This window comes from Gorilla gorilla, chromosome 2, assembly GCF_029281585.2.
Source record: "Gorilla gorilla gorilla isolate KB3781 chromosome 2, NHGRI_mGorGor1-v2.1_pri, whole genome shotgun sequence".
NCBI lineage: Eukaryota > Metazoa > Chordata > Mammalia > Primates > Hominidae > Gorilla > Gorilla gorilla.
Genome location: NC_086017.1, coordinates 48,417,056 through 48,429,053, shown reverse-complemented (window position 1 = coordinate 48,429,053; position 11,998 = coordinate 48,417,056). Strand labels below are relative to the sequence as shown.

The window sequence follows — 11,998 nt, the reverse complement described above, 5'->3', positions numbered from 1 at the left end:
TGACATGGTAACATTCAGAGTCATTCCAAGTATAGAACTCAGCCTAGAGTTCTAATCAAAGGTCTGAAGGAAAGACAAGTTTTCCATTGCTTGAAGGTCAAGGTGCAAGGGGCAGAAATATTTGCAGGTATTTAATTAAGGGCTGACATCCAGTCCCCTAACCTTTGCAATTTGTTGTATTGCTACACACAACAATATTGGTGCAACAGCCTCAATTCAGGGACCACAGTTTGGAATTTCACAATAAAGATATCACTGAAGGTAGAGAGAAACTTGGGATGTGGGTTTCCAGCAGAAGAGCCTGTCCAGACCGGCACTTCCTCCACGGCTGCCTTTCCCTCAGACCAGGGACTGTCTGAGGGTAAAGAGAACAGAAGGGCAGAATCTCAGGCTCAGCCTATACTGCATCTGAGTCCAGGATGATCAACAGCCACATTGAGGGCTGAAGCGGTATGACAGGGGGAAAATTCTAACCTCTAACCAATTATTTACATTTCAAATTTGTTTGGGGGAACTCTTGATGAAAGTGTTGATACAATTCAAACACCACTGTTACACACTAACAAACTTTTTCAAAGGTTGTCTGATGTGCAAATCATATAAATAAATAAATAAATAAATATAAATAAAAATGAGGACTGGCAGACTGCAACTTTGTATTACAAGCTCTTATCTCCATTTTCCACAATGACCAGGCAGCATCTTTCAAAAGAAATAAAAACCTAAGAAACTTCATTGATCCGTCCTTTTGCAGGTGGCGGTGAGGGCGGACAGGACACCATGAAGGCCTCAGGCACACTATGAGAGTACAAGGTGGTGGGTCGCTGCCTGCCCACCCCCAAATGCCATACACTACCCCTCTACCACATGCGAATCTTTGCACCTAATCATGTCGTCGCCAAGTCCTGCTTTTGGTACTTGGTATCTCAGTTAAAGAAGATGAAGAAGTCTTCAGGAGAGATTGCTATTGTGGGCAGGTGTTTGAGAAGTGCCCCCTGCGGGTGAAGAACTTTGGCATCTGGCTGCACTGTGACACCCAGAGCAGCACCCACAACATGTGCCGGGAATACGGGGACCGGACCACCACGGGTGCTGTCACCCAGTGCTACCAAGACATGGGCGCCTGGCACCACGCCCGGGCCCACTCCATCCAGATCATGAAGGTGGAGGAGACCACAGCCAGCAAGTGCCGCCGGCCAGCCGTCAAGCAGTTCCATGACTCCAAGATCAAGTTCCTGCTGCCCCACTAGGTACTGCACTATCCGCACAAGCCACACTTCACCAAGAGGCCCAACAGCTTCTTCTAGGGGCAGGGCCCTCACCCGGGTGTGCCCCAAATAAACTCAGGAATGCCCCAGTGGAAAAAAACAAAAAACAAAAAACTTTATTGATCTAAAAATAAGAGATTCTACCATCTAGGTGGAGAGGAACGAGCAAGAAGAGCATAAGAAGTAACTCCAAGGCTGCTGGCAATGCAGGTCGGCAGAACAGAGCAACAGGGGAAGGGAGTTGGGGGCCCGCCTCTAGAGATGGGCAGTAGGTACCTAGGACTTATCCCACAGAGCTGCCCACTCACACTCCTGGAGAAACACCCAGGCCACACCATCACCTCTCCATTGAGGAGAAAAAATAACAGATTGTTTGGTCACAGTGACATTTTGGCTCTACATCCCCGAGAAGAGGAGAACTGGTACAAGCTAATGGGGAACAGTGTGATAAAACAGAATGGTACTAATCAGGCTACTGTGTTCTGACCCCTCAACTTTTCTTTTTTACCCAAATAAAAGAGCAGAACAATGTCAATCATTATCATCTTATCTTTATCTTAAAGCCTTGGCATTTCTCTTAGAACAAACACACCACAAAAATCTTTCTTGTAATGCCACTCGGAAAAGACAGCAGTGGTATGTATGACAGATTCAGACAAGTTCTTATGCCCCAAGACGTTTTACTGACAATACTCAGGATAGTCCATGAAAGGACTCCGTGTAAACCCAAATCAAGAGATCTGGCTCAGAAAAACAGCCACAGTTTCCCCCAGGAATGCTAAATGCCTTTGGACCTTTGGCCCACTATGCTAGGTAGACAAGCAGGCACACAGGAAGCAAATAATAAGCTAGTGATTTTGTGGGCAGACCTTTTTCTTTTTTCTTTTCTTTTTTTGAGACAGGGTCTCCCTCTGTGGCCCAGGCTGGCGTCCAGCGGCATGACCATGTCCCATCACAGCCTCGACCTGCCAGGCTCAAGCAATCCTCCCATTTCAGCCTCCCGAGTAGCTGGGACTACAGGTGTGCACCACCACGCCCAGCTAATTTTTGTATTTTTTTGTAAAGATAGGGTTTCATTATGTTGCCCAGGCTGGTCTCAAACTCCTGGGCTCAAGCGATCCACCCACCTCGATTTCCCAAAGTGCTGAGATTACAGGCCTGAGCCACCATGCCTGGCTGCAGATCCTTCATAGGTTTCTTAATCTTAAGAACAAGAAGCTCACCTGGAAAGCAAGAACACATCAATTTGGCAGTATCTGGTCACTAAAAGAACTGTATCTCTGGAGGCAAGCATGGGCTCTAATAAACCCCACAAAGTATTGCCATCTAATTCCCAAATATTCCTGACTGTCTCTTTCCACAGAGCTAAGGAGGGTTCAATTCGAAGAACATTAAACTCCCTTTGGCTTGCACAGCAGACGAGAAACCAGACTCTTCTTGCCAAGCATGCCTCGGGCCCACAAATACCCATGGAAATAGGTATATATTTCTGAGTAAAAAGCCACCATCCATGTCAGAAAAGATTTGAATCTACCTCAGCTGTCTTTCTTCTCTTAGATCTGTCTGCCTCATACTTTGTGGATGACTACTTTGGAAAAGTGAAACTCGGGTAAGACACTAAGCTCTCTAAGCCTCAATTTTCTCACAGGTAAAATGGGGATAGTGTATTTACCTCAGAGAGTCATTGTGAGACAACACATGTAAAGCACTGAGCCTAGTATATAGAACACATTTAATGAGCAGAAACTAGTTGCTGAGTGCTTCTACGTAGACAGAAGTAGAGAAAAGAGCAGATTCATGAGAGGAGAAAGAAGAAACAAATATACAGTGCATGTGGACAGGAACTACATAGAGGATTTCTAAAAGCTGCCTCCAATACCAATTCAGGTCCTAGGGGGAAAAATGTACAACACTGAGTTCTGAGAAGGCTGGGCAGATACATCAAAGACAATGCATGGTTTGGAGGCATGAAACTAAACAAATGCCTTCCCAATACTCTACATCCACAGGGATACAAATGCAGTGTCATCTGTGGGCAGTCTTCCTGTTAACTTGACACAAGATCAGCCCTCCATCTGCAGGTGTCAAAGCTCCCTTAATAATTAGTTCCTGAGTTAAATATAATACTGACAAAAACATTGTAGATCTTTCATCTTTTGGGGTAATTTTTAGTCATAAATTTAGGATTCCACTGTTTCTTTAAAGCAAAGCCACTAGTAGCTGAGGGTGATGGTGTGTGCCTGTAGTCCCAGCTGCTCAGGGGGCAGAGGCAGGAGGATTGCTTAAGCCCAGAAGTTTGAGGCTATAGTGAGCTATGATTCCACCACTGCACTCCAGCCTGGATGACACGGCGAGACCACATCTCTTAAAGAGAAAAACTTTTTAAAAAGCAAAAAGCAAAGCCACTAAAATATGTTAGCCTAAAGAGGGCATGCCTGCTTCATTACAGACGGTATGACACATCTTGAGATAAAAACTAGGATGGCTTTCTTGTCTGGGTTCCTGACTGCTCCTTAGCTTTGAGTTCTTCTAGCTTCTTCTCATAGCGACTCATAAAGTAATCATCTGGTTCAATCTCTGCATTCTTCAAGTTTTCCATGATCTTTTCCAGTCTGAGCACTGATCGGGCTCCTTCAATCTTTCTTGTACTCAAGTACAAGGTGAACTCCTGGAAATCCAGGAGCTTACAGGTGTCCACAGAGCAGATATTCCGGATATCACTAGTTCTATCCAAATGAGGAAAAAACACCAGTCCTGACAACTTCTCTAGGTCCTGGAGGCTCACTTGGAATTCAGTTAACTGGGGCTGGAAGCCGATGGCTTCATTGGGTACCACAAAGGCCCCTAGTGCCAGTGGTTCGGTAGATACTGAGCTTCTGCGGGCCAGGATTACCTTATAAAGGTGTGAGGGGACTGCCACGTTGTCCTCGCCAATCACCTAAAAACAAAGCAGCCATATTAGTGATGCCAATTTGTGCTAACAGTTCACAAATTTTTTCTGAAAAAAACTTATTTAATGCATTGCTGAAATGTACTTATAAGCCATCCCACTCTGTTCTAATGAATTTAAATTCAACTGCCAAAAATAATAAACTGACTCAGAGATTCACATACAAGATGAGTATTTAACAGGTCAATTCTGATCACATTCTTTAAAATAATATAACCCCAGGTGAGGCACGGTAGCTCATACCTGTAATCCCAGCACTTTGGGACGCCAAGGCGGGCAGATCACTTGAGGTCAGGAGTTCAAGATCAGCCTGGCCAACATGGTGAAACCCCATCTCTACTAAAAAAAAAATACAAAAATTAGCTGGGTGTGGTGGCAGGCGCCTGTAATCCCAGCTACTTGGGAGGCTGAAGCAGAAGAATTGCTTGAACCCAGGAGGCGGAGGGTGCAGTGAGCCGAGATTGCACCACTGCACTCCAGCCTGGCCGACAGAGCAAGACTCCACCTCAAAAAATAAAAATAAAATAATGCCAACCCAAAGATCAGGAGTCACAGTCTCTGTTCTGTTTGTAGGACAAAGGACAAAGGAATGCCATGAGTGAGTCCTGGTTTTTTAATAGACAAGAAAAGCTGTCATTTTCTCTTCATCTCATAATCAGAACTTCTGGTGCTCCAAACATTCAAAGGTCAAAACTGCAGGCTTGGGTACTCCCAGCTCTAGAAATAAAAACATGGCCTTAGTTTATGAAATTCACTAGGGAACTAAACAGATAGCCCTTAGAGAAGCAGCCAGGTGTCAAGTCAACATTACCATCTCCAGGATCACCTCAATTAGGGTTAATTTTTAAAATTAAATTACATAAATGTAAATGCTGTTTGCTCTGAGTTTTGCACATCCTTGGGCTTGTGATCAAAGAACTTCTAAATATGTTGTCATATCAAACATTTTGGAAAGGTATCCACACAATGAAGAAGCCAGAGCCAGGGTCAGGCCTAGAAAACATAAATTAGTTGTGTGGTTTGGCTGAAATTAATGAAATAACATTATTACTAAACCTTTTCAAATTTCCTTCCAATTGGCATCTGGGCCAGGTGTGGTGGCTCATGCCTGTAATCCCAGCACTTTGGGAGGCCAAGGCAGGCAGATCCCCTGAGGTTGGGAGTTTGAGACCAGCCTGACCAACATGGAGAAACCCCATCTCTACTAAAAATACAAAATTAGCTGGGCGTGGTGGCGCATGCCTGTAATCCCTGCTACTCGGGAGGCTGAGGCAAAAGAATCACTTGAACCCGGGAGGTGGAGGTTGCAGTTAGCCGAGATTGTGACACTACACTCCAGCCTGGGCAACAAGAGCGAAACTCCATCTCAAAACAAAACAAAACAAAAAGGCTTTTTTGAAAAAGAAAATACTCAACATCTATTTACTTAATGGTCCCCAATAACTGACATAATCCAACTAAAATATGCTCATTGGTATTACTGCCCCTCCCAGGCCCTTCCCTGATAAGAGTCAGTTTTCTTTCCTGATCAGACAGCTCTGCCTGCAGCAAGATTCCTTCTTGTGAGCCCAAATAAGGCAGAGACACGACAGCTACAAAGGAGGTTTCTTTTCTGCTTTTTTCAAGCTCCTACCTACATGGCACACAGCCTAGGAACTCCATGGCCATCTGCTGTCTGTCACACATGAAGGTCCCACTGCCAAGACCAATTGCAGAGCTTCAGGGAAGACCCATGCACGGGAATGATTTCCATAACCAACTGTCTTCGAAGTTACTGAAAGTGGTTGGTCAGGGTGTGGTGTAAAGTCTATGAAACTATGTACTACAAACATAAAATCCCCATTTCACCCCAAAAATTCATTTATGCAGCTGGGAAGATAAACATACTCTTCAAAGCAAAAAATATACTGAGGGAGAACCCTATGGAAGTCCACAATTAACTCACAAATAACCAAAAGATGTTAATTCAACAATGCAACTCAGAGGTCCTGTGCCTGGCATTGCTGGAAATACAGAAAAGAATATGCTTTAAAGTATATGCAGCTGGTGCCTCCACTCAAGAAACTTACCACCTAGAGTGGGAACCAAGACCTACAGCTTTCACTACAGGTAGAATGTGGTTAGGTACCAATACAAAGCCCAAATAACAGCACGAAGGGGATTCAGGGGAAGCTGGGGACCAGAACTGAGGGCACAGATGCAGCTGAGCCACAGTTTGCAAAGAGGGAGAAGGTGAAAGGGGCTTCAAGTATTCCAGGTGCTAGCTAGGAATCCAACAGTTAAACAAAGTCTTTGTGCCACCTTGTGGACATTCCCCATCACTGCAGTACAGTTCAAGAACATTCACTTGATTTTCTCTCCTCATGGACTCCTTGTCTACAAACAAACGGCAATTTTCAAATATAATTAACATGCCCATTGCTGCCATGCAGAGCTAATCAGGCTCGTAAAATTCCAGCCAAAAGTAAAGACGTTGGACATTTTAAGTTCTACAGCTTTACTTTATGCAAATGTACCATTTCTATAGGTGTTTAAAAACTCTTACAATTGCTAGAGGACCTCGATTCTACTTTTGAGAAACCTCATGGAAACAGAAATTCCTATTAGGAATCACAGGTGTGATCCTTCTACCCATGCCCTTCTCACACTATTTCAAGGGGGTAAAATACTATCCCTAGAACTAAGGAGAAAAATAAAAACTTAGCCACTCACTAATCTCTTTTCTGATTCAGTCTGCTTTGTTCTTAGGAAGCAAACATCTTTAATCTGTCTAATATAGGGAAAGGTCCTAGTTGGATATTCAGAAAAACCCACCGTTTCTTCCTTGAATTTAAGACAATTTTTTAAAACAACATCAATCGTAAAATATTTTAGAGCTGTCTCTTTAAAGACAACTCAATCTACATAATAAATTTTTTCTACTTTTGGAAAAATTGGGAGACTTCCAGAAATGTTTCTAAACACTACTAGAGGTTCGGTGGACTGGAAGCCCAGAGACCTGGTCAAACCTGGCTTTGCCACTAAGCTGCAAGTCGCGTCCACCCATTTCTTGTTTCTTCATTTATAAAATACGTAACAGCCATCCCCACGGGTGGATTGCTATTTTGTATTTTATAAATGCCTCTCTCATAGAATTGTTATGAAGATACAATGACATGTTAGTTAAAAATTTTTCAAAATCTACAAGATCTATGTAAAAAGCTATTTTGTAGTGGACATCATTCAAAAGATACAACGGCATTTGGTACAAAAGATGGTTTTACAGAGGGATGGGGGTGGGGAAAACGTATAATCAAGCAAGATTAGACTAGTTACAGGTCAGCAATGGGGTTTCAGGAGGAGAAAGCAACTTGGGCACAAATGATGTCTGTAACAAAGGACTCAAAGGCTTAACATAAACCAAGTCTAGTTAATCAGTGAGTCAGCAAACAACCCTTTTCATGTAAGATTTAGGTATAAAAATATTTTGCAAAGGAAACCCTTGCTGCTGTTAAATTCCCAAGAAGCACTGAACTCTACTCAAGACTGTAGCAAAAATTGGAAGTCAACTGGGAGTTAACTAGAAAATACAATACATAAGCTGGCACTCATTCACAACCTGAAGCTAGTTTTCTTATATACATATGGCCTGAGCTTGTTTCCTTCCATCCAAGAGACAGAAATGACAATTTGCCACCACCACCTGTGCCACCCAAACCCAGAAGAGGCCCAAAACAAACAATACCCATATTAAGCCTGCCATTTGTAAGGTCATACATACTGTAAATGTGCCTCCAATAAAATATTAAGCAGCATCAAGAGGAAAAAATATGTACCTGCTAGAATTAGATAGATATATTTGGTTACATTCCCCTGGTAAGACAAAAAAAGAAACTCCAAAAATAAAACTAGAGAGACAGATCAAGAGACCAAGCCCTTAAAAAGTCATGCCGATCAAGTGAAAGAAAGAAACCATGGGAGTTTGATAAACAGGAAATCCGAACCTGAGGGGGGGAAGGAACATGAAAAGTGAGGGAGTCACAAAGTGTGGTAAAGTCAACAAGAATGTGGTGGCCCCCTGTGTTATCTATAAAGCCTCAGCAGATGCTTTTGTGGCAGCACAAACCCTGGAAGACGATACTTCTCACACTGGAGTACCTGTTCCAGGCCAAAGGGTAGCAGCCTACTAAGTCACAGTAAAACAAGCACCCTCTTTCTAGGCTGTCAATGGTACTTGAAAATTTAGGGTGAGGGTAGGGAGACAACCAGTAAAATAATTTAACTTTCATTAAAACAAATAGATATGGAAATGAACAAAAGCTTTCCCTAAATATAAAGCAAGAGACTTAAAAAAAATATTACTCCCATATCACTTCAAATGATGTCTCAAGACTCCTGAGGGCATTTTCAATTTCCTCCCCTTTAGGGTTAGTATAATGGAAGTTTGCAAAGTGCTGTTATAAAAGAACACAGATTGTTAAATGTTTCTAACATTACCACCATCACTGAGTTCTAAAATCTGAAGCTCACTTTCTTGTCAGACCATTTATAATGTCCAAACCAGAACCTTCAGGTATGTTTCACTTGTCTGGAATCAACCTCTTCTTGAAACAGGAACATCAGAGAAAGCACAGGGATGACCTCAGCTGTATAATAAAGGGGGTGATTCTGATTAGAACTGTCAGATGACTCACTTCTGATAAAATCACTGCTACGAATCTTCCCTTAGGCTCATATTCACTCAAGTTCTATGATGATGTGATCCTTTCCTACATATTCTAACAGGCATTTCTGCCTGGCTATAAGGAATCCTCCTCTTGGCCCATTTTCTGTTATTTTTGCATGCTAGCAAGTATCACTTGTAACTCCTTTCTCCATCCACACCATCTTTTATTATCTGCTAACCTTAAGCTTTTGTATATGAACAGCACAGCAATTCATTTACTATAAACTTGAGCGCTTCAAAGAGTAACACTGTGAATGACTGGCAATTGTCAGACAGACCCATGTTTGGATACCCTCTTTGACAATTATAAGCTATATGCCTGAGACTCGATCCTTAAAGCCTTGATTTTCTTGTGTATAAAAGAAAATGGTCACTACTTTTTTTGTAAGGGTGTAGTGAAGATTGAATGAGATGCATATATAAAGCTACTTACATACTGCCTGGTATACCTGGCCCTCAAGAAATGCCAGTTCATTTGCTTTACTTCCCCCGAAGTAAAAACACATATATGCTTCATTGCCTGGATAGAAAACTAAATAAACCCTTTTATTGGGTACAACTTCCTAAAATAAGGTTCAGAGTATAGTTGTAAGCAAGCGTAAATATTAAATGGCTAGATCTGAGAAAACAAAACACTTTCCAAGCACTCTGAATTGCCGTACGTAATTGCAAGACATTGCCTTGAAAGTGGGAATTCATGATTCAAATTATTCGTTGCTTGAGAGAAACAGACCAGTCTCCAGCACTGGGCAATGCTGTGTCCCCTTTCCCAGAATAATTAAAGGACATCATTTTATCCATATTTGTTTTATAATTAATTGCCTATTTTTCAAAGGCCCTGCTTGCTAGAAAATTATCTTGAAGTTCTTGCCTAAACTTTTTAGCTGGTCATTTGAAGTTTCTGCCACCAGGCCCCAAACTTTCCTTTTATTTTTGTCTCCTTCCCTACATGAACGCTCTAACTTCACTGTTTTCTCAGCATATATCCTATCGCTTCTCATCTCTTCACCTTGCCTAGGTAGACCTCACACATCTCTATTTCTTAACCAAATTCTCCCAAGTTTATAGATACGTGTGTGTGCATATATATAAAAATTTGGGCCCAATTAAATTCTTGGCAAGAATTTCAAGATAATTTTTCCAATTTATTTTACTAACAAACTATATTTTGCTTTCATCTAATAGATACACCAAAGATTTTTAGGTTTAAAATTCTACCTGAAATAAAGTTTGACTTGAAATATAATGCCAAAACTAATAAAAGCAGTATTATTATGGAGATATTTGTTAGTGAAAAACATAAATATATAAAAGTAGTGTCAGTTTGATATGCTTCTGAGAAAACTGAAAAACCATATGCTTCTCCAGAAATACGGATTCGTGAAGTCAATATTCAACTTTACATATACATACACAATGTACAAACACAGTGAACTGCTTTCCTAATGACCAGTGTCTGTCAATCCCTGTTTTGAAATACAAGAACACAGAAAGCAGAGGAGAAACGCCTTCTCAACAGTGAGCCACTAAAGGCAATGGAATCCATATACTACGAGCTTTGGGGCTCTCTCCATCTACTACAAAAGGCTAAAAATAAATGTGGTGAACACACCTGACAAACCAAACAGCAGAGCAAGCACTCAAGAATCAATCTGAACTGCTGTCCAGATCTTGGTTTCTAAACATCAATCCCCACTAAAAGGATCCAGTGCTCCTTGGAGAAATGGCCGATGGCCAAGATGAACATGGAACATAGCCTTATGCCAGAAAGTAGGAAATGCTAAAAAATGATGAGGATGCATCAAAAGGACACAGGAGACACTGGAAGGAGCTCCCACTGGCTAAATCTGGGGCAATTTGAGCATCAAAATGAACAATCACAGTAAACATTAAAACTCTTTGAATAAAAATAAATCTGTGAGTCTACATTGATAACAAGGAAAAGCTCTAACAGTGGAATGTCAACTAATAAATTAAGGAGTAAGAATTAGAAAGTCATCATTTAGCAACTATCATAGTAATAACTAATTCAGGCAGGAAATATCAATGGATGCTAAAACTATTGAGTGAAAGTTTGAAGACGAAAAAGATGCTTACATCGCCTCAAAGTATTTCCACAGATTACTTATAAATTCCAAAGGGGGAAATGGTGAAAAAACCTGGTAGACACCACCTTAACCAAGTAAAGTTAAAATCATCAATAATCAGACAAACTGATATTATGCACCTCCTGATGCAATGCACTGAGAAGGACACAAGATCACTGCTCCTACATTCTGCCAAAAACATAATGAATCATGAGCAAACAACAGACAAACCCAAAGGAGGGACATACTGTAAAACAACTGGCCCATACTCTTCAAAAATATCAAAGTCATTCAAGACAAAAGGCTGAGTCAGAAGCTAGTTCAGATTAAAGGAGACTACAGAGACATGACAACTGAATGCAATGCTCAATCCTGGTTGGATACCGAATCAGAAAAAAAAAAAAGAGAAAAACAGTATAAAGGATAGTATTGGGTAATTTGTAAAATTTCAATATGGACTAAATATTAGTTAGTATTTCTATATGTTGTTTCACGAATTTGATAATTATTCTGTGGTTACATGACAGAACGCTTAGGAGGAAAGGAACAAGATATCTGCAACTAACTCAAACGGTTCAGAAAACAAAAACAGGTGTATGCCTATCTATATGGGGGAGCATAAATGTGGCAAAATGTTAACAACTAGTAAATCTAGGTGAAAGATACAGGGGAGTTCTTTTTATTGTTCTTATAACCTTTCTATAAATTTGAAATTATTTCCAAATAAAACATTAAGAAATATTAACCTGCTAAAAGCAAAGACAAAAACAAATTAACCTGCTTTGCAAAACACTAATAAATATAGATTAAAGTAGGGTTTCCAGTTAAAAAAGGCAAACTGAACACGGGTTTTTGGTCCTCTCCTCTGCAAATTAAAAGGAAAATACATATATATATATATGGATATCCATATATATATTCCACATAAATATATGGAATGGCAGTAAAAAGGTATAAAAGTGCTGAAAAATGACAGAGTACTGCATTA

The 11,998-nt window shown here is 40.9% G+C and overlaps 1 protein-coding gene and 1 pseudogene across 2 annotated transcripts in view; one reads left to right on the top strand and one right to left on the bottom strand.

The window, feature by feature from the left end:
• Positions 1-750: 750 nt before the first annotated feature.
• LOC101149572 (large ribosomal subunit protein eL20-like) lies at positions 751-1,307 on the top strand (annotated as a pseudogene).
• A 492-nt stretch (positions 1,308-1,799) lies between these two features.
• The window catches only part of EXOG (exo/endonuclease G), a 29,977-nt gene continuing 19,778 nt past the window's right edge, over positions 1,800-11,998 (bottom strand). For both annotated transcript variants that reach the window (XM_031009724.3, XM_004033863.5), the window contains one exon: positions 1,800-4,206. In XM_031009724.3, coding sequence (XP_030865584.1) covers positions 3,745-4,206 — 462 coding nt within the window. In that variant the 3' untranslated portion in view covers positions 1,800-3,744. The remainder of the gene's footprint in view (positions 4,207-11,998) is intronic.